The sequence below is a fragment of the Salvelinus sp. IW2-2015 genome, unplaced genomic scaffold (genome assembly GCF_002910315.2).
Source record: "Salvelinus sp. IW2-2015 unplaced genomic scaffold, ASM291031v2 Un_scaffold245, whole genome shotgun sequence".
Taxonomy (NCBI): Eukaryota; Metazoa; Chordata; class Actinopteri; order Salmoniformes; family Salmonidae; genus Salvelinus; species Salvelinus sp. IW2-2015.
The window spans coordinates 501,656-525,649 of record NW_019942528.1 but is presented as its reverse complement, the minus strand read 5'-3'; the positions used below and the strand labels follow the sequence as shown (position 1 = coordinate 525,649).

Below are 23,994 nucleotides of genomic sequence, written 5' to 3'. Positions count from 1 at the left end.
TTGTTGTCAGCACATTCAACTATGTAAAGAAAAAAGTATTTAATAAGAACATTTCATTCATTCAGATCTAGGATGTGTTATTTTAGTGTTCCCTTAATTTTTTTGAGCAGTGTATATATACACACACACACACTATGGAGGTTGGAATAATACTGTGAAATTGTGAAAATTATGATAATCCCCTTTAGTGTAAGAGCTGTTTGAAAAGACCGGCTGAAATTTCGGCTTGTTTTGGTGGGATGGAGTTTTGGCCTGCCTGGTGACATTACCAGGCGGTACGTCAGTTAATAGACGAATAAGAAAGAGAGTTCCAAACCTCTCTGCCAATGACAGCTTGTCTTCCCCTCCCCACTCATCCCACTCCCGGTCAGTCCTAGCAAAATTCTTGCCTGAAAAATTGCTCTTTGCTAAGAAGCTATTTTTGTTTCTTTTAGACCATTTTAACTGAAAACAATCAAAGTAAGGTACATAAAGGTCTAACGCAGCTGTTTTTTTCTCAATATTAAATCATTTCTGGGTAACAATTAAATATCTTACTGTGATTGTTTTCAATTGTTTGTGTGAGTGCGTGCATTTGTGTGACACTAAAAACAAACAAAATGTAAGAACGGGAAAAGGAATTGAGAGGGGAGGAGAAAGGACAATGGCTGCATTTTGCTTCAACAATTTCTGGATGATTTGAAGAGCACCATGGGCCCTGGCCAAAAGTAGTGCACTATATAAGGGTATAGGATGCCATTTGGGACTACAGTCCATCACAGCCATGACAGTCAGTTCGTCCCAATCCCCAATCATGACTCACTCAGCCAGAGTAATTACATGTATTTTACCCATGAACTCCCAGACAGCACCAGCTGGACCCCCACACCCAGCTGGTTTGGCCCCCATGTCCCCCATGTCCCCCAGGCCCAACCCCCCCTCCCCCTCTCTCCTTCCCTGTGATCGGCGCTCTCTCCTGGGGCATCGGAAACATGGTATCGCTCCCGGGTCTCTGCTCTGGTTCCCATGACATCACTCCTCAGCTATTCCTCACGAACCCCCCCCCCCCTTCCTGTAAATCTGTCATTGGAAGGGATATTATTTCCCAGAGAGCAGCAGAGATTAACAATAACCCCCCTTCCTCTAGCACTGACATCCCCCTCCGCATGACAGCTCATCGCAATACAGCTGGAGGAGCTTTCCACTGATGGGGTTGAGCTAAATACTAGTGTGTATGTGTGTATGTGGGTGTGTGTGTGTGTGTGTGTATGTGTGTGTGCGTATTGTAAGTGTGTGGATGTCCGTGCATCTGTGTGCGAGTGCATCTATGTGCGAGTGCATCTCCCTCTTCCTCCGTCGGCCGCACTGGAGGCCTGTCCTGTCAAACATTTCAGTGTAAGCTTCTTACAATATTGCTTACGACAAAGAAGACGAACGGCTGTTCAAAAGAGGGCAACATTACGGCAAAACATGACTCTTTCACAGATGCAGGTACTGCCGCAGCAAACCTCATCCCCTCGGATTTCCTTATATCTTCCATTCAAATATATCGCGTCAGCCTCACGTGTGTGGGAAGGGAGGATAGGGGAGGAATGGAGGATGAGGAATAATAGGATGAAGGGGATGATGAGGTGAAAGGGGTACAGGTTGTCCTGAGCCCACGGCCTCAGATGGGACCTCAGCGGAGGAGCACGCTAACCTCGCACTCTTTGAGGGGGGATGGGGGAAAGATGCAAGGAGACATATCCCAGACTCACCCGGTCTCCAAAGAGGGTCCCAGACTTCACCTGTGTGAATAAGTGATGTAAAGGGGGGGGGGGGGGGGGTGAACTCCCCTCCCTCTGTGTATGAGTAACCTCATCTCTGGAACTTAAAAGCACTGTAACGGGGTTGACGTCATAACAAGCTCATTCCTGTTACAACCATGACCAAACCTTGACCCAAACAGGTACCATAAAGGCATACATCTTCACTGACTCTAGGCTTACCGCTGCGGAGACCTAGCGTAAGAATGTAGCTATTTTATGGAGGAAGATATCAAGTGAGAAATCAAGTGTGATACACATGTCTAGATGGGTTTTAGTGCTTGGATTTATCGCACATAGGGGAGTGATTTCCTAACTGATTTGTTACACTGACAATGAGTCTGGCTCTGTACACGCTGGGCTATATTATAGGCATGCAGCCATATCTGCCAAAGCCATAGTAGTCTGCATCACAAATCTGACCTTACTCCCTACGTAGTGCACCACTTTTGACCAGTAGTGTAAAGTACTTAAGTAGTACTTTAAAATATTTCTACTTAAGTCGTTTTTGGTGGTATCTGTACTTTACTATTTATATTTTTGACAACTTTTACTTTTACTTCACTACATTCTTGAAGAAAATAATGTACTTTTTACTCCATACATTTTCCCTGACACCCAAAAGTACTCCTTACATTTTGAATGGCTAGCATGACAGGAAAATTGTCAAATTCATGCACTTATCAAGAGAACATCCCTGGTCATCCCTACTGTCTCTGACCTGGCAGACTCACTAAACACAAATGCTTCATTTGTAAATTATGTCTGAGTGTTGGATTGTGCCCCTCACTATCTGTAAATTAAAAATTAAAAATTGTGCTGTCAGGTTTGCTAAATATAAGAAATGTGCATGTACTTTTGATACTTAAGTATATTTAAAACCAAAAACTTTTAGCCTTTTACTGAAGTAGTATTTTACTGGGTGACTTTCACTTTTACTTGAGTCATTTTCTATTAAGGTACCTTTACTACAGTATGACATTTGGGTACTTTTTCCACCACTGCTTTTGACCAGAGCCCTATGTGCCCTGGTGGAAAGTAGTGCACTTTATAGGAAATAAAGTGCCATTTATGATGCAAACCTACATATGCTTCACTGAATTATGGATCGTTGTCTAGTTTCTACTGGCTATCCGAAACCTGAGGCAGGTGGCTTTCCTTTCTTTACAGTATCTGAACAGCAGCGACAGGTGGGCTGAGATCCATCTTGATATCATGGGATGTGGGAAATTAAAAAGTGAGATGGAGGGAGTGGGATAAGGAGTGAGAAAGAGAGCGAGAGCAACTCACGCCGGCACAGAGATCCAGTGAGAGGAGAGAAAGAGGGGGATTACTCAGTGTGTCATCTGTCAACYTGTTAATAACGGAGCCATCCCAAAAATGAGGGGAAGGAGGGAGGGAGGTGGGGAGGGCCACTAGAGGCTGCGGGGGAGTACTGTACATACTCAGCAGTGATTCAACAGCAGATACTGGACTTCTATGGCTAATGCTAGCGAAGACATCATCCAAAATAAGACATGTTCACAGTTGACATACGCCCACACTCAACTGACTCTACTTCATTTAATACTAGTTTAATAACAGGTTTAAAATTCCTATTGTATGCTAAAATTACCCGGAAACTTTACCTTTCTAATTGTCATCTTTCACAAATGACTGCACAACCAAACAAAACACATACCCAGCCCCATACCATTTCCCATCACACAACCTCACAGACAACACTACCGAGAAGAAAAATGGACAAAAGCTTCCGAACTTAAACTTGAACTGACCTCCGACTGGGCTTATCTTGTTGGTGATGGCGTATCTCAAGATGTTCTCGTCCTTGACGTACATGACAAAGACACGCTCCGTGGTCAGCTGCAGCGTCTCAGGCCCCGCTCTAAGCCCGTGGCGGCAGTCGTGGTACGTGATGTTCTGATGCAGCTGAAAGGTGAATGTTTCCGAGCCGCGCTCCGCCGACACCACTGTGAACTCCCGCACCGATGTGGACCTCACCACTGAGAGTGGGGAGAGGAGAAGAGACTACATTACCTACTATGCACCAGTTGAAGCCTGTAGAAAGACAACATTACCTACGATGTACGAGTTTAAATAGTCTGTCGACAGAGTACATTATCAACAATATATCATATGAAATGGTCTGTTGTTGACGTATCTGCGCTGTAATAAAGCTTTTATGTCATTTTATAGAGTCATGGCATATGAAACAACTTAGCATTTGTGTCACTGGGTGTCATGAACACTCTTTAAAAAAATATTTACAAGCACCATTTGTCATAGTTTTTAAAACTGATCATAGACACATTCTAGAAACAGCACAGTCCAAATAGTATTTATTTTCTTTCAAATACTTGAGCAGCACTCGACGGAACTTGCCTGGCGCAATGGAGCCAATGGAATAGTCCCAAAAGTGCAATACCCACTCTAGGCAGGCTCAATCAAACACACAAAGTATTCAAAAGAAAACAAGCACCATTTTGACTCAGGTCTGTGCGGTTCTCCCACTGGTCAGAGACATCAGTTCAACGTCTTTTTTTTTGTTAACATTTGGTTGAGTTGGCAAACTAATGTGAATTCAAAATGACCATGTCATTGGATTTAGGTTCAAAGTTGGGTGACAAAAATACAAAATTRCTTTAAGTTGATGACTTTTTGCAAATCCAATCAGTTTTTCACGTTGACTCAACGTCATCACATAGAATTGTTTCGTTGAATTGACGTAGAAATAATGTTGATGCAACCAGTTTTTTTCCCTGTGGGCTGTTTCTAGAATGCTTATGATCTGTTACAGTTGAAGTCGGAAGTTTACATACACTTAGGTTGGAGTCATTAAAACTCATTTTTCAACCACTCCACACATTTCTTGTTAACAAACTATAGTTTTGGCAAGTCGGTTAGGACATCTACTTTGTGCATGATACACGTAATTTTTCCAACAATTGTTTACAGACAGATTATTTCACTGTATCACAATTCCAGTGGGTCAGAAGTTTACATACACTAAGTGTCACGCCCTGACCATGAAGAGTTAATAGTTCATTCTTTGTTGTTTTGAGGTTTCACTGTAATAAATATGTGGAACTCTACTCACGCTGCGCCTTGGTCCGATTATTTATATAACGACCGTGACACTAAGTTGACTGTGCCTTTAAACAGCTTGGAAAATTCCAGAAAATTATGTCATGGCTTTAGAAGCTTCTGATAGGCTAATTGAAATCATTTGAGTCAATTGGAYGTGTACCTGTGGACGCATTACCTAGATGCTCCCTACCTTGGGAGCAATTTCCAAACGCCTGAAGGTACCACGTTCATCTGTACAAACAATAGTACAAAAGTATAAACACCATGGGACCATTCAGCCGTCATACCGCTCAGGAAAGAGACGCGTTCTGTCTCCTAGAGATGAACGTACTTTGGTGCAAAAAGTGCAAATCAATCCCACAACAACAGTAAAGAACCTTGTGAAGATGCTGGAGGAAACAGGTACAAAAGTATCTTTATCCACAGTAAAATGAGTCCTATATCGACATAACCTGAAAGGCCGCTCATCAAGGAAGAAACCACTGTTCCAAAACCGCCATAAAAAAGCCAAACTATGGTTTGCAACTGCACATGGGGACAAAGATCTTCGTTTTTGGAGAAATGTCCTCTGGTCTGATGAAACGAAAATAGAACTGTTTGGCCATAATGACCATCGTTGTGTTTGGAGGAAAAAGGGGGAGGCTTGCAAGCTGAAGAACACCATCCCAATAGTGAACCACGGGGGTGGCAGTATCATGTTGTTTGGGTGCTTTGCTGCAGGAGGGTCTGGTGCACTTCACAAAATAGATGGCATCATGAGGATGGAAAATTTGGTGGATATATTGATGCAACATCTCAAGACAGTCAGGAAGTTAAAGCTTGGTCGCAAATGGGTCTTCCAAATGGGCAATGACCCCAAGCATACCTCCAAAGTTGTGGCAAAATAGCTTAAGGACAACAAAGTCAAGGTATCGGAGTGGCCATCACAAAGCCCTGATCTCAATCCTATAGAAAGTTTTTGGGCAGAACTGAAAAAGCGTGTGAGAGCAAGGAGGCCTACAAACCTGACTCAGGTACACCAGCTCTGTCAGGAGGAATGTGCCAAAATTCACCCAACTTATTGTGGGAAGCTTGTGGAAGGCTACCTGAAACGTTTGACCCAAGTTAAACAATTTAAAGGCAATGCTACCAAATACTAATTGAGTGTATGTAAACTTCTGACCCACTGGGAATGTGATGAAAGAAATAAAAGCTGAAATAAATAATTATCTCTACTATTATTCTGACATTTCATATTCTTAAAATAAAGTGGTGATCKTAACTGACCTAAGACAGGGAATTTTTACTAGGATTAAATGTCAGGAATTGTGAAAAACTGAGTTTAAATGTATTTGGCTAAGGTTTATGTAAACTTCCGACTTCAACTGTTTTTGTACTATGGTTTGGTCTGGAGCAGTGCACCTTGAAATAACATTTTTACCAAGACCAGAAACCCCCCTTCTTTTTGATGACCCTAATGACCCTGGTCTATAATCAGCCCTGGCAGGATGAGTGGATCTGCTAATTGAACACTTCCTCATCCAGTGGGCCTTTCAGATGAAACACAGTTTACGTTCTGGGGAGCACAAAAAAAAAATCTGTCCCCGGCTTCCTCCAAAAGGAAGTGGAGGCAGTGAAGTCTCAGAGGTTAGTTATTTTTATAGTCCCAACCGTCCACTAGCGACTAGCCCCCCTCCGATCCTTATCTCCAAGCAACGAGAGATAGCTGAGACACTCAGGAAGGGGAAGGCGCCTTTGTTGCATCATGACATTAGATCCGATGGGGATCAGTTAAATGGTAGTGTAGGTTGGAAAAATTATTTGGTTCGGCTTATCAAGTTAGGATTCGTTTGCGGGGAGATATAAGAGACACATCCGCTTTCCCACTGTCTATAAGTACTACCAACAACTGTTTCCTTTGTAATTGAGTCAGTGCAGTACAGGAAGAGAGGAAGTCATGACTCGGGCTAGGGAGAACCTCCTAAAACTACCACCTAACACTCAAAGGTTTTCCTGATCAGGTTCCATAGTCGGTAAAACAACTGGGCTCCAGTTATGGCTATGCTCCAATGTATATACTAGCTTACCACTTAAAATGTATATATGCCCAAAAGGTGAACTTCATTCGAGGTGGTATGCGAGTGTGGATATTGGAACAGAGACATGGAAGGCCCAGAACGCCTGTGAGGTAAGGTGGGGTGGAGGTGGGCAACTAAAATTTCAATTCGATCAATTCAGGAAGCAAACTGAAATTCCAATACCAATTGAAATTTTCCACACTGAAAAGCAATGAGGATCATTCAAATTTGAGTTACTTCCTGAATTGAAAAAATGTAAATGTAATTCTTCCCAACCCTGGTGGGCGATGATTGGCTACTTATTGGCTAGCGTAGTGATTGGCTAGCGCACCTGAAGGGTAGTACTGATAGGTCTCCTTGTAGGGCTCCATCTGCACAGTGGCGCCAGGGGCAATGAAGGGCACGTCGCCGTGGAGACGGGTGTCAACACTGAGGTGGTTCTCGCTGTCCAATCCTTGGGCCATCTGGACGATGCTCAGCCGCTGGTTGCCGGGGTAAAAGGTAACCTCGGCGTGGCGTGTGAACTCAGCACCTGTGGGACAGGAAGTGACATCATAAGGAAGTGATATCGCTATATAAGCGACAGGAAGAGACGTCATAATTAATACATGGCAATGAGATTTAACCTTGGGCGGTTTGAACCTGATTTGTTCATATTACAACTATAACAATTGAGTAAGGTCTTTGCTATTCGGCCTTCATTGAGTTAAAACATGTTTAAATAATTAACGTCGGTGAACTTAGCACACATGAGAATAATATCCATAATTTTTTGGCTTTCGTGAAAACTCTCACACACGCCTGCTTGCTCTTCGCGAAGATCCTACACATCTTCCACAAGCCTCTTCTTCTTCTGTGATATAATGGCGATCCGCAAACAAACATTAAAGGTGCATGACCCCACCTACTGTGCTCGAGTGTGTGGTCAATCACGGTTTACGACATTAGCTCCACATTTCTAAATCCTCCTACCTAACTCAGTACTTCTGAAAAAATMAAAAAGAGCCCTACTAACTTCTAATAGACCCTCCCCCAACACCAAAACACTGTCCAACCTCAATGACCCTACACTTTAAGCTTTCCCTCTCTCCAACATAGTTACAACAATATAACAACACATGCATCCACCAATTCATTGACTATACACTCCAGACACAAACCATTCAGATGCTTGCCAACCAGATGTACAATGTCCTAGACGCAATCGAGCAAACACCACCTCTTCCTTCCTAATCTGACCTTTGAATCTTGGTCCACCAAACTTTCTTCAGAGGGCATATAAATGCCGGCCCTTGGGCTCCGAGTCCCATCTCTTCTGCCACACATCTATCAAAAAGGATCTGATTTTACATTTGGCCTCACCTCACCTACAATTTCATTCCCTTCCACACCCAAATGGGCTGGGACCCAGCAGAATCTCACTACTTCACCCAGTCTCTCAATTCTCCATAATAACATGAATGCCTCCAATAGTAGGTCAATCTTATTAGATTTGCCAGATGATAAACTATTCAATACAGACAGGGAATCTGAGCAGACTATAATTCTGACAGGTTGAATCCACAAGCCTCTTAGCTAACACAACGAGTCTAAACACACATCAACGGAACACCTGACTCAAATTAGCCTGAGAGGGGTGGAGTAGGCATATCACCCCTCTGGAGACAACACAGCTGTACGACTTTACACTGACTTTACACAAACACACAGAGCGACCTGAAGTCTGCCAGCATGGGGGCAGCCTCATTCACACACACAGACACACAAACGAAGCACGCATGTACACACACACACACACACACACACATACGTAAGCGCATGCATGCATGCACACAGAGCAATAAAGGCAGTGGTGGCATCATGGAGAACAGGTTTTATGTAGAGATCAAAACATGCGGGCGGCAGGTAGCCTAGTGGATAGAGCGTTGGACTTGTAACCGAAAGGTTGCAAGATCGAATCCCTGAGCTGACAAGGTAAAAATCTGTCATTTTGCACCTGAACAAGGCAGTTAACCCACTGTTCCTAGGCCGTCATTGAAAATAAGAATTTGTTCTTAACTGACTTGCCTAGTTAAATAAAGGTAGCACGTATGTAACACCGCCAGACTGTTGAGTGAGGTACTAGGACTCTGATGAGAATTGGAACCCTCCTATAGTGCCTAGTAGGCAAAATAGGTTGCAATGATGTCATGTTCAGGTTGAATACTGTTTGTAAAAGGATGTTTTGTTAACGTGGTAACAACTTCACTAAGCGCCAGTAACATCATGACTCAGCTCACCTGTGATCTTGAAGCCAGCCTGGCTGTTGGGCAGCTCCAGGGCAAAAAGCCAGCCAAAGAGCTCTCCGATGGGCGCCACGGGCATTAGTGCCCATCCTACGGGCTCGGGCACCTCGCTGATGGCGGTGTATGCCCGCCCGTCGCTCACTACGATGTAGGCATGCAGGTCCACGCTGTTAAGGTCCACAGGGGTGGAACCTACTATCACTGTCCCGCTCACCTTGCCATTGACGCGATGGGGAGCACCTGCGAGAATAGAAGGGGGGGAAAGACAGTCATGGTAACAAATGTATACTACGCATAATGAATCAATGTATTGGGCATACATCATAAAAGCTGATTTATGCTCAATCCGGTCAAAACTGAGAATGCAGTCTCCGCAAACATTCGTGCTTCTCGCATTTTTCAGAACGGGATACCAGAAACACTTTCCCCACACATCGCCTGTCAACCAATCAATGTCTGTGTATCTAACACAAAACATGTAGAGAACACCAATACCACAAACAGCACACATCTGCACCAAATACAACTCCATAGACATACAAAGTGACAAAACAGATGGCAATGGAATTTTTTTAATAATTCCTGTATTTTTAGCTTAAAAACAGGTCTTTGAAGTGTATGACTTAAGGAACAAACACACAGCTACAGAGGAAGCAGGAAGGGACATGAGGGTATTTTGGAGACATAGACTGGCCGTATAGGTCAATCAATTCCATTTCAATTCCATCAATTCTGTCACGGATCCCTCCGGATCTTTCGTTACGCACACCAGGCCCCAATTCCCATTGATTAGTAATTGTATAAGTGTGCCCTGTCGATTATTGTTACAATGTCCGTTGGTTCGTGTGAGTACCTGTGCTGTGTGTTTTGGCTTTCGTGCCATTGTGGATTGCGCAGATGATTACCGGTCTCGTCCCGTGTGTTAATCATTGTGCGCTTGTGTTATTTATTCGAGGTACTCCTCGCTCTTTTGTTTGGGTTTCAACCCTGTGTGTTGTATACGTGTTTGTTTGGTCTTCGTCCCTGTGCCTTTACACGGCACGCCGTAATTTGTGAGTAATAAAGAAAACTATTACGCATTACTGCGCCTGTCTKCCGATTCCCTTTATACCGACGTGACAAATTCAAATAATTGAAATTACAATTCAAGAATTGAGAAGTGACATTTATTCTTACCTATTTTGGTAATTGACTGAATTGATATGGAATTACTGTAGTAATTATCTCACTGTGAAAATATGGCTCAGGTCCCCACTTTGTTGTATTAACATGCCTTTATGTGACACTGTTTACAGTCCCAATTTGTTATGTTCCTTTATTTACTACAAAGCACCCTGTGTGTGTTTGTGTTCCTGTTCTATCAAAGCACCCACAAGAACTTAGACTGAATACACCAACCAGCATGCATGTCTGTCAGTGTCTCCCACTGTKTCTCAAATCAAAAAGACTTCACAAGTACCACGTTTGACAAGTCTTGACACTCCAACCCTGGAACAATATACACACGTTTGCCTTGACACTTCTACCTGGAACAATGTGTTCACATTTTGTTGTGAAACTTTAGCCTCTGACAAAACACCTCATTCCTGAGGATGAACCTAACCCAGTGGAAAGTCAGTCAGGGTGACATCATCCCCTCCAACTCTTTCAAGTAGTCGACTGACTGTATTTGTCAAAGCATTGACTGGCTGCCAAAACATCCGGTTATAAAGCTAACATTTAAATACCACCCCCCATTACTTTACATGCCCTTCGACACACACACACACACACACACACACACACACACACACACACACACACACACACACACACACACACACACACACACACACACACACACACACACACACACACACACACACACACACACACACACACACACACACACACACACAAACCCCTGGGTTAATAACAAGCAGCCAGACTAATAAAGGGAGTCGGTTGAGAGTGCAGAGGGTGTGTGTGTGTGTGTGTGCGTGTGTGTGTGTGCGTGCATGTGTGAGAGAGAGCTCTCCAAATAGGAATGTCTGTCAAGCCACTTCCAGGTAATTAGCCAGCTAGCGAGGGGCTAGAGGAGCTCGGCATGGCCCAGTGACCAATAGGAGGATTGTTTGAGGAGCCCACCACTGCATCAGAGGTGTTGATCTGGCAGGAAATGGTTGCAGGGCCTAGAAACAAGATGATGCTGTCATGTGAGAGAGCAAGGGGGGTTTGGAGAGGGGGAGGTGGAGACCAGGTTTTTATGGGTCTGTGAGAGTTTGGGTGAGAATTGGTGTGTGTGTATTTAGGAGACGGAAAGAGTTGTAGTGTGTGAGTTTCTTTTCCCTCTATGCAGCACTAAGTACATACATATCACGCACATACCGTTCAAAAGTTTGGGGTCACTTAGAAATATCCTTGTTTTTGAAAGAAAGGCAKATTTTTTGTCCATTAAAATAACATCAAATTGATTAGAAATATAGTGTAGACATTGTTAATATTGTAAATTACTATTGTAGCTGGAAACGGCCAATTTTTTACGGAATATCTACATAGGCGTACAGAGGCCCATTATCAGCAACCAACCTGTGTTCCAATGGCACGGTGTGTTAGCTAATCCAAGTTTAACATTTTAAAAGGCTAATTGATCATTAGAAAACCCTTTTGCAATTATGTTAGCACAGCTGAAAACTGTTGTTCTGATTAAAGAAGCAATAAAACTGGCCTTCTTTAGACTAGTTGAGTATCTAGAGCATCAGCATTTGTGGGTTCGATTACAGGCTCAAAATGGCAAGAAACAAATAACTTTCTTCTGAAACTTGTCAGTCTATTCTTGTTCTGAGAAATTAAGGCTATTCCATGTGAGAAATTGCCAAGAAACTGAAGATCTCGTACAACGCTGTGTACTACTCCATTCACAGAACAGCGCAAACTGGCTCTAACCAGAATAGAAAGAGGAGTGGGAGGCCGCGGTGCACAACTGAGCAAGAGGACATGTACATTAGAGTGTCTAGTTTGAGAAACAGACAAATCCTCAACTGGCAGCTTCATTAAATAGTACCCGCAAAACACCAGTCTCAACGTCAACAATGAAGACGCAACTCCGGGATGCTGGCGTTCTAGGCAGAGTTGCAAAGAAAAAGCCATATCTCAGACTGGCCAATAAAAAGAAAATATTAAGATGGGCAAAAGTCCACAGACACTGGACAGAGGGTAGTAGGTTGAAGATATCCCTCTAGTGGTGTGGGGGCTGTGCTTTGGCAAAGTGGGTGGACAGGGCCACAGTCTCTCTCTCCTTTCGAACCTCTCTCTCTCTCTCCTCTCCTCCTTCCTCTCTTCTCTCTCTCTCTCCCTCCCTCTCCCTCTCTTCCCTCTCTCTCTCTCTCGAACCTCTCTCTCTCTCTCCTCTCTCTCTCTCTCGACCTCTCTCTCTCTCGACCTCTCTCTCTCTCGACCTCTCTCTCTCTCGACCCAATTTCATTTCAAGGCACTTTATTGGCATGGGAAACATATGTTAACATTGCCAAAGCAAGTGAGGTAGATAATATACTAAAGTGAAATAAACAATAAATATGAACAGTAAACATTCCACTCACAGAAGTTCCAAAGAATAAAGACATTATAAATGTCATATTATGTATATATACCGTGTTGTAACGAGTACAAAAGGGACAAAAGGGACAAAAGGGAAAATAAATAAGCATAAATATGTGTTGTATTTACAATGGTGTTTGTTCTTCACTGGTTGACCTTTTCTTGTGGCAACAGGTCACAAATCTTGTTGCTGTGATGGCACACTGGTATTTCACCCAGTAGATATGGGAGTTTATCAAAATCGGGTTTGTTTTTTAATTCTTTGTGGATCTGTGTAATCTGAGGGAAATATGTGTCTCTAATATGGTCATACATTGGGCAGGAGGTTAGGAAGTGCAGCTCAGTTTCCACCTCATTTTGTGGGCAGTGTGCATATAGCCTGTCTTCTCTTGAGAGCCAGGTCTGCCTACGGCGGCCTTTCTCAACAGCAAGGCTATGAGGCTATGCTCACTGAGTCCGTACACAGTCAAAGCTTTCCTTAGGTTTGGGTCAGTCACAGTGGTCAGGTATTCTGCCACTGTGTACTCTGTTTAGGGCCAAATAGCATTCTAGTTTGCTCTGTTTTAGCATTCTAGTTTGCTCGCTCTCGACCTGAGCCCTAGGAACACGCCTCAGGACTACCTGGCCTGATGACTCCTTGCTGTCCCCTGGTCATGCTGCTGCTCCACTTTCAACTGTTCTGCCTGCAGCTATGGAACCCTGATCTGTTCACTGGACGTGCTACCTTGTCCCGGACCTGCTGTTTTTGACCCTCTCTCTACCGCACCTGCTGTCTCTAACTATGAATGATTGGCTATGAAAAGCCAACTGACATTTACTCCTGAGGTGCTGACCTGTTGCACCCTCTACAACCACTGTGATTATTATTCTGACCCTGCAGGTCATCTATGAACGTTTGAACATCTTGCCAGTGTTCTGTTATAATCTCCAGCTGGCACAGCCAGAAGAGGACTGACCACCCCTCAGAGCCTGGTTCCTCTCTAGGTTTCTTCCTAGGTTCTGGCCCTTCTAGGGATTTTTTCCTAGCCACCGTGCTTCTACATCTGCATTGTTTGCTGTTTGGGGTTTTAGGCTGGGTTTCTGTACAGCACTTTGTYACATCAGCTGATGTAAAAAGGGCTTTATAAATAAATTTGATTGATTGACGTTGAGACTGGTGTTTTGCGAGTACTATTTAATGAAGCTGCTAGTTGAGGACTTTCTCAAACTAGACACTAATGTACTTGTCCTCTTGCTCAGTTGTGCACCGGGGCCTCCCACTCCACTTTCTATTCTGATAAGAGTCAGGTTGCGCTGTTCTATGAAGGGAGTAGTTTCAGAAGAAAGTTCCTGGCCATTTTGAGCCTGTAATCAAACCCACAAATGCGGATGCTCCAGATACTCAACTAGTCTAAAGAAGGCCAGTTTWATTGCTTCTTTAATCAGAACAGTTTTCAGCTGTGCAAACATAATGGGTCGGTTGCTGATAATGGGACGCTGTACGCCTATGTAGATATTACATWAAAAATCATCCGTTTCCAGCTACAATAGTCATTTACAACAATGACAATGTCTACACTGTATTTCTGATCAATTTTATGTTATTTTAATGGACAAAAAATTWGCTTTTCTTTCAAAAACAAGGATATTTCTAAGTGACCCCAAACTTTTGAGCGGTAGTGTACCTTTCCACTAAGGCAATGTGAACTGTGGAAACAGGAATACAGGTACGGAAAGCCAAATGACCATTTTCTCGCCAATAACCCCAAATATTGTTCACAGATGTTGTATGACTGACAAAACCCCACTAGTTCAAATCCATACATATACATTTTGCGATATTATGACCCTGCCGGTGATCCTCGGAGCCTGTGTCACGTCCTATACCGTCATCCCCAGGACTCACCGTCAGGGAGACAGTGACGACCGTTGCCGTAGAAACCAGAGCGACAGTGGCAGCAGAAGCCGGAAGAGTAGTCGGTGCAGTCAGCGTTCTGGGAACACTGCTGTTGGAAGCGAGCACACGTCTCCTTGGTCTCTGTGCTGTACTGGATCACTGCAGGAGCGAGAGAGAGAGAGAGAGAGAGAGATTATTTCCTAATAATCATTGATCTAATATGTTCCTCAGTGTTTGATTTGGCAATGTAAAATAAGATGTTTTCATATTACTGGATGCCAATAGAGCTCATTGAATTCAATTGAAAGAAAAATAGGGGGAGTGAGAGAGGGGAGGGAGGACGAGAAAGAAAGAGGGGAGGACGAGAAGAGAAAACAGCCAGAACTTGAATCTGTCAAAATACGCTGACTCTGCTGGATGTGATTGGGGGGAACCCCAGGGAGGGTCAGAGCATGTGAACCATTGCCAGTGGTATAGTGCTATGTTTTGTGGTATAGTGCTAGGTATTGGAAAATGTCATGACGTCATCATTTCTCAAAGTTCGTACCGACAGATGTACCCTATTAAATATCATTGTACAATAGGCCTATACATGAAATGCATCCTCCAATTGCAACGTCTGCCTATTACCACATATTATCTCAAGAAAATGTTATATTTTTAATAACCTCAAACACTAAGTTAGGCATACCCAATTTCAAAATAGTCAATCGTGAATGATAATTCTTCATGTTTTACCGGTGAAYTATTCACCTTGCATGCCAATCATTTGATCTCCATCAGTTTCATGTCAATATGCATTTAGATCTTTTTGAATGACTGTTTCATGAGCGAATTAAAGCGGATGGTGTTCACAAACTATAAGCCTTTCTTGTAGGCCTACGTTGATTCAATCCAAGCATATCCTGCCTAGTGGCGGGCGCTGTTGAGTTTTGGCAGCATGGGGAACTTGTTTTGACTATTCAGCTTCAGATAAGAAATGACTGAGGAGGTGTTTTGGTGTAACATACTATACGCCTACTATGCTAGAGCATGCAATTATGTTCGGTTCTGTTTTGTAAAATACTAAATACTCATGATGTGATCTTGCGAGACACGAATCGTGGTGCTGAAAGGACAGAACCGTAACCAAGTGGTCAACATATCGTTCTGGGTTTCACTACGCAAGAGGAGGTCCGTGGAGTTTTATGAACATCAAGGCAGACAGGKGGTGAATTTGGATCCTAGGTCTCGTTGGTGAGATAAGGTTCATGCGGTGGATCAGTTTGTCTGCACACGCAATAGAGGTGGTACGTTTCTGTAAGCTAAGCACTCGCACAGTAGGGCGAGTTCATGTGCGTCGTACAAGAASCCCAAGTCCGTAACAAACTGTTTTGAGGACAGACATTTTAGTTTGTCTGTGGAAGTTACGTCGGATTTGGCCCGCTCAAAGTGGTCAAGCCTCAGACCGACGATCCTCAGCACACGCCTACAGTTATTCATCATTCACACCACTGCCAGAGAGAGAAGACAGAGAAGAAAACACAATTTGCCTACCTATAGGCTGTTATAGCCTACATACTGTATGTATTTAGTTTGTCATTCTATGGTTTTCATGGAATTTTAGTGGTCATTGTTCCAGAAATATTTTGACCAGCTCCATATATTCTCAAATTGAAAAAAGGGAGGTAGCGCTGCTCCCCCGCTCTACGGCAGCACTACATACCTGACCATAGCAGATCTGAGAACCTTGCAGAGAAAACGACAGCTCAGCAAATCTAAAACACTATTAGCTTATCCTCTCGCCGTAAAGTAGTTTCAGTAGAAGTCAGAACACACCCTCTTGATACTTTCACTATAGCTCTTTCGACAATATTTCATTTGATGATTCATTGCATCACTACGAACTCGGAGTAACTTTTCATTTTCTTTCTTGGAATGTTTTTGCACGTGTTTACAATGTAAGCTGCTGGGAGACCAACTAAAAACGCAAGACTCATACAGTACATCTTTGTGGAGAAACTCAAACCTCAAGTCATTCGTCATCCAGAATTACGATTAACTAGCTTGCCAAACCCTTCTGCTCTGGCCCACTAAAAGCTCAGAGAGCTTGCCAGATAAGAGGTTAATGCTCTACATCTGCTTGTCTGCTTTAGCAAAACAACCCTTAGCAAGCTAGCGAGGAGAGAGAAAGACTCTGGGTTTCTGGATACTGCATTTCCTCAACCGAGTGGGGACTCTCCCTTTGCTCGGGGGAGCCTTTATGCCGGGCTTGTTTGCTACTTGTTTGTGGCTAAGGTACACATACACACATGCATGCACACACACACACACTCGTACAGATGAACACGKACACTTGTACACACACGCACACAACACTCATTCATAAACACTCCTGCCCCATCTCACAGAGGAAGACTGGGAACCTCAAATAGAGGACGCTAACAAACTTTTTCAATGCTGCAAGAGCTGTGTTTATTTTGCTTAATTCTGGGACAATGTGGACCGCCAAGACTTTCAATGTAGGACCTGTTTACTTGCTGAGGACTACAGGGGTGAAGTGTCTACTGTTAGCAAACAGGTAGTGAACCTACACAAACTACTGGGGAATCCACGCCCGCCTACTTTTTCTTTTTTCTCCACCCCAGTAGCCGGACGCCGCTCTGGCCCGGTGGAAGTGTCGCCGCCGTGTCGCTCTGCTGGTTCTCTGCAGGGAAKCCTCCCAGAAGGGGTCTCCGCCTTCCCTGGAGAATGGAGTTGTTGGGATGCTCCTGGATGACTTGGTGGATGTTCTTGTCCCACAAGATCCTACCAACCAGCCATGGAGATATGTCACTCGCCGTGGAAACAGCTTCCTCTGGCAACGGGGGCCTCCTTGGAGATGTTAAGCCCAGACCGGAAACAGACTAGAAACAGCTTCGCCGCCCTGGATCCAGCGGCTCTGGCGCATTTGTCCTCTGTTCCTTCTCCGGTGGCTTCAACCTCAGGTTCAGATCCTCAGAGCTCCCACCCTCATCAGACCTTGAGGCTGTCGGAGACTCCAGCCCATTCATCATCCACGATGGATACTACAGCTGGCTCGGGTCCATCGGGCTCACCGCACTTCGGTCCTCGAGGGGTTTGCTAAATGAATCGAGGCGAAATCAACGGCCGGAACTCCTCAGCCATTGCACCAGCTGTCTTCATCGGCAGTTCTATGGTAAGAAACACCTTGGTTCCCGGGGGAAAAACTCTGCTATCCTGGAGCACGAGTACAGGAAATCACAAGGCTGCTTCTGACCATTCTATGACAGCTGCCAGGAGCTGATGCCGTCAAAATCCATGTGGGGTCAAACGGCATTAGGAGGGCTAGCTCGGAACTTCTGAAGATGTATTTAAAATTCCTGATTCTAGCACTGATTGATTCCCAAAAGCAGCCAATTATTTCAGGTCCGGTACCATTGTTGAGCCACAGGTGTGAAAGATTCAGCACGCTACTGGCATTACACACTTGGCTAAAGGATTACTGTAGCTCTGTTGGAGTCACTTTTATAGATAACTTTTACATCTTCTGGAGACAGAAGATGCTCTACAGAAATAATGGAGTAGACTGGCTTTCATCAAGCTGCCCACTCAAGAAAAAGCTTCACTGTAACCAGTGCCTGCAACCTGGTTCAGGTTATCAGTCAACCTACCAGGGTAATTACAAACAGCACAGGAATTAAATAATCAACATGTATTGGTCACATCTTTTACAGACAACAGCACAAAGGGCAAGAAGGTAGAGACAACAATACATCACGCAAAACGGCCACAACTGTCAGTAAGAGTGTCCCTGATTGAGTCTTTGAATGAAGAGATGGAGATAAAACTGACCAGTTTGAGTGTTTGTTGCAGCTCGTTCCAGTCGCTAGCTGCAGCGAACTGAAAAGAGGAGTGACCCAGGGATGTGTGTGCTTTAGGGACCTTTAACAGAATGTAACTGGCAGAACGGGTGTTGTATGTGGAGGATGGGGGCTGCAGTAGGTATCTCAGATACGGGGGAGTGATGCCTAAGAGGGTTTAATGAATAAGCGTCACCAGTGGATCTTGCGACGGGTGTACAGAGACGACCAGTTTACAGAGGAGTATCGAGTGCAGTGATATGTCCTATAAGGAGCATTGGTGGCAAATCTGATGGCCGAATGGTAAAGTACATCTAGCCGCTCGAGAGCACCCTTACCTGCCGTTTTATAAACAACGTCTCTATAATCTCGCATGGGTATGATGTTCATCTGAATCAGGGTTAGTTTGGCAGCTGGGGTGAAAGAGGAGTGATTACAATAGAGGAAACCAAGTCTAGATTTAACCTTATCAAAGCCGCAGGCTATGTACTGAGAGAAGGACAGTGTACCGTCTAGCCATAATCCCAAGTACTTGTATGAGGTGACTACCTCAAGCTCTGAACCCTCATAGGTAGAAATCACACCGGTGGGGAGAGGGGCATTCTTCTTTTTTAACGACTCTACTTCTTTTTTAGCTACACATACATACATTTTAGATACATGGTACTTTTATATATAACAACAATACATTACCAAACAAACTCTTTAATCCCAACCCTCAGCCACTCTCAGCCCATCCCACCTATCACCATAGACCACCCTTGTCTGATTTCCGTGTGCCATATACAGTATTTTTCAATTGTGCTGTTTTACAAAAATGTTGAATCTTTCTAATCATATATTATCCACAGATTGTGAGCTAAAGATGAAAACCTATCCTACGAGTATTATTATATGATTGATTGATTGGCTATGGCTTTCCAGATCACCCAACACTGCTATTTGTAAGGTTAATTTTAAGTGCATGTTGTGATTTTTTTAACCATTCCTGAACCTGTGACCAGAGACAAGCTACATAGGGGTAATACCAGAATAAGTGATCTATTGATTCTGTCTCTTCGCAACAAAATCTACAGAGCCGAGATTGTTCTATGCCCCATATACAGTATATAGCATTCGGTTGGTGGCAAGAATTTTATATAATCATTTAAATCAAAAAACTAAGTGTTAAGTCAAGTGTAGTTTTTTGTACCAGTTCATAAACCATGTGCCATGGGATCGGATGCAATACAATTTAAAAAAAAAAATCCATAAGGAATGTTTTTATTAGTCAATATATTTGAGTTTAACCTTAACATTTTTTCTATCTTTTCTGGAGGATAAAACTAAAATTGTAACCAGCTTTGTATGGCTTCTTTAAGAAAGGGCGATACTTTCAACAAAATGTCATTTTCAATTAGTCGGAAATGAGAAGTTGTAATCTGTATGAAGGAAAAAAAGCTATTTTTGAACAAATGATGAGCTTTTCTTAATAATCTACTGGAGAACCATTTTGGGTTTAAGTATAACTTATGTATGAGTGAAGCTTTTAGTGAGAGGTTTAAAGCTTTAATATTTAATAATTTTAGCCCCCCAAACTCATATTCATTATATAAATAGGCACATTTAATTTTGTCTGGCTTAGCATTCCAAATCAAATATGTTTTGCTCATATGATTTTAAAAACGAATCATTTGGAGTAGGCAATGCCATTAGTAAGTAAGTAAAATGTAATAGGACCAAAGAGTAAGTCAATGTAATTTTTCCATAAATAGACAAGTATTTACCTCTCCATGGTTGCAAAAAAACTTTCTATTGAAATGAATTGTGGTAAGTTCATTTATATTTTTCGAGATGCCCATTTTTTCGAGATGCCCATCCGCCCATTTTATTGGTAAACTACACGGTAGTGTAAACACAATTTTTTTATGATCCAATACGTAATATGGTACACTTGTCATAATTAGGTTTTAATCCAGAGAGGCTAGAAAAGTAATCAAGATCTTCAATGAGACTGTGCAGGGATCCAGATTGCGGATTTAAGAAAAAACAAGGACTCGAAGAGTCAACAGCATACATTGACACTTGTTTTTATCCCCTTGATGTTCTTGTTGGATCTAATTGTAATAGCTAGTATTTCTATGGAGACAACGGACAGCCTTGTTTTACTCCTCAGAAAGTATTGAGCTTTTAAGAGAAGTAAGCATTGTTTACTATTTTACAACCGGGGTTGCTGTATATAACTTTAACACATTGTATAAGAGATTCACCAAAATGAAAGTATTCCAGGCATTTCTATATAAATTCGAATCATACTTTATCAAACACCTTTTCAAAATCTACTGAAGACCAGACCTGGTATCTTCAATGTTTCATAATGTTCAACTGTTTCAAGTAATTGTCGTATATTATCTCCACTATATCGTCCACGTAAAAAAACTGTGATCAGGATGAACAATATATGGTAGAACCTTTTTTATTCAATATGCTATGCATTTCGCAAGGATTTTCGCATCACAACAGTGAAGTGTTAGAGGCCTCCAGTTTTTTAAATGGACTGGATCTTTATACTTACCACCTGGGTCCTGTTTAAGAAGTAATGAAATCAGACCTTATTGAGTACCTGAAAGTCTACCATTTGTACAAGAGTAATTAAAACATGCTAATAATGGATATTTGAGAACATCAAAAAAGGTCTGATATACCTCTACTGGTATACCGTCAAGCCCTGGTGTTTTTCCAGACTGAAAAGATTTTATTCCCTCAAAAAGTTCCTCTTCTGTAAGTTGGCCTTCACACCGGTCTTTCTGTAAATTTGTTAATTTTACATTATTATTATTATTATGAAAGAAATCCTTACAGCTATCATCATTCAGTGGAAATGGAGGAGACTGAAAGGAAAACATACGCTTAAAATATTTTGCTTCCTCTTTCAAATTCGAATTTGCTGAATCATGGTTAACTCCCTCATTTGTAACGAGTTTCCGTAAATTATTTTAGGTAGAATTTCTGTGTTGAAGATTCTACCTGCGCTGTTACTTCCATGTCTTTTATTAGTCTAATCTCGTTTGACCTAAACTGCTTTAGTTTTAATGATGAGTATTGTATTGAATGGCCTCTAAAAGTACATTTGAAAGTGTCCCATACAATAAGGGGATCTGCTGTACCTATGTTGTACAAAAAAAAGTTGCTTACCGACCCAATAGGTCACAGACGACGCAATCGCAACCACACTGCACACTGCCCTAACCCATCTGGACAAGAGAATACCCATGTGAGAATGCTGTTCATCGATTACAGCTCAGCATTTAACACCATAGTACCCTCCAAACTCGTCATCAAGCTCGAGACCCTGGGTCTCGACCCCGCCCTGTGCAACTGGGTCCTGGACTTCCTGACGGGCGCCCCAGGTGGTGAGGGTAGGTAACAACATCTCCACCCGCTGATCCTCAACACTGGGCCCACAAGGGTGCGTTCTGAGCCTCTCCTGTACTCCCTGTTCACCCACGACTGCGTGGCATGCACGCCTCCAACTCAATCATCAAGTTGCGGATGACACTACAGTGGTAGGCTGATTACCAACAACGACGAGACGGCCTACAGGGAGGAGGTGAGGGCCCTCGGAGTGTGGTTCAGGAAAATAACCTCACACTCAACGTCAACAAAACAAAGGAGATGATTGTGGACTTCAGGAAACAGCAGAGGGAGCACCCCCCTATCCACATCGACGGGTCAGTAGTGGAGAAGGTGGAAAGTTTTAAGTTCCTCGGTGTACACATCACGGACAAACTGAATTGGTCCACCCACACAGACAGCGTCGTGAAGAAGGCGCAGCAGCGCCTCTTCCACCTCAGGAGGCTGAAGAAATTCGGCTTGTCACCAAAAGCACTCACAAACTTCTACAGATGCACAATCGAGAGCATCCTGTCGGGCTGTATCACCGCCTGGTACGGCAACTGCTCCGCCCACAACCGTAAGGCTCTCCAGAGGGTAGTGAGGTCTGCAGAACGCATCACCGGGGGCAAACTACCTGCCCTCCAGGACACCTACACCACCCGATGTCACAGGAAGGCCATAAAGATCATCAAGGACAACAACACCAAGCCACTGCCTGTTCACCCCTATCATCCAGAAGGCGAGGTCAGTACAGGTGCATCAAAGCAGGGACCGAGAGACTGAAAAACAGCTTCTATCTCAAGGCCATCAGACTGTTAAACAGCCACCACTAACATTTAGCGGCCGCTGCCAACATACTGACTCAACTCCAGCCACTTTAAAAATGGGAATTGATGGAAATTATGTAAAATGTACCACTAGCCACTTTAAACAATGCCACTTAATATAATGTTTACATACCTACATTACCCATCTCATATGTATATACTGTACTCTATATCATCTACTGCATCTTGCCATCTTTATGTAATACATGTACCACTAGCCACTTTAAACTATGCCACTTATGTTTACATACCCTACAGTACTCATCTCATATGTATATACGTACTCTATACCATCTACTGCATTCTTGCCTATGCCGTTCTGTACCACCACTCATTCATATATCTTTATGTACATATTCTTTATCCCTTTACACTTGTGTGTGTATAAGGTAGTAGTTGTGGAATTGTTAGGTTAGATTACTTGTTGGTTATTACTGCATTGTCGGAACTAGAAGCACAAGCATTTCGCTACACTCGCATTAACATCTGCTAACCATGTGTATGTGACTAATAAAATTTGATTTGATTTGATTTGAAGTCCTTCCTCTCCCATCTCCTCATTGGTTAATAGAAGCAGGTACCCAAGTGCCATCTCCTCATTGGTTATACCCACGTGGGTGACTGAAAGACTAACAAGGTCAGTGGCGGTAATGGACCTAATTTATGAAAGTTGCCAATCGCAATATAAAGTCAAGAGAAGAAAAAACCTGGAAGGAAGAGAGATGACTAGAAACGATTCGGTTGACCGTTTTATGTGTGGATTAATTGACGGAGTAGAGGACCTTGTGCATTTCAGGTAAAATAACAACTCAGTGTTTATATCCCAGGACAAATTAGCTAACAAGTGCAAGGTAACTAGCTAAAGTGCCATAAATGTTTAATGCTTTTCGACCTGTCCCCAAATTAATATAATTGGTTCAGAGTTTGTTTTGATATTTTAACCTGCGTGTCGTGATCGCGTTTGGTGTGGGGGGACAAAATAAATATATGCACGATGGCGCACACGCGCAGCCAGTTTGGGTTCCCGTGTAAGCATGTCAGCCCAGCCTGCTCAGTTCATTGGATTCAATTGTTCGTAAAAAATAAAATAAAAAAACGAAAATGAAAAAAAGAAGAGAAAACAACCTAAATATATCGCAAGACCAGTCCCTTTGTTTTAAAGTCCATTACATGCAAGACATATTTCATGTAGTCATCATTATATCCTGTTGTATTCCGACAAAAAAAAGGAAGATGGAAAAGGAACATAGATTCTAACGGCCGCTAATGACTGCAAGTAAAAATT

The 23,994-nt window shown here is 43.0% G+C and overlaps 1 protein-coding gene across 2 annotated transcripts in view; it reads right to left on the bottom strand.

The window, feature by feature from the left end:
* Positions 1 to 23,994, bottom strand: part of nid2a (nidogen 2a (osteonidogen)) — a 105,351-nt gene that overhangs the window by 61,662 nt on the left and 19,695 nt on the right. For both annotated transcript variants that reach the window (XM_024135296.2, XM_024135295.2), the window contains exons 5-8: positions 14,675 to 14,824; positions 9,208 to 9,453; positions 7,260 to 7,460; positions 3,560 to 3,787 (exon numbers count right to left, since the gene is read on the bottom strand). In XM_024135296.2, the coding sequence (XP_023991064.1) occupies positions 3,560 to 3,787; positions 7,260 to 7,460; positions 9,208 to 9,453; positions 14,675 to 14,824 (825 nt within the window). The remainder of the gene's footprint in view (positions 1 to 3,559; positions 3,788 to 7,259; positions 7,461 to 9,207; positions 9,454 to 14,674; positions 14,825 to 23,994) is intronic.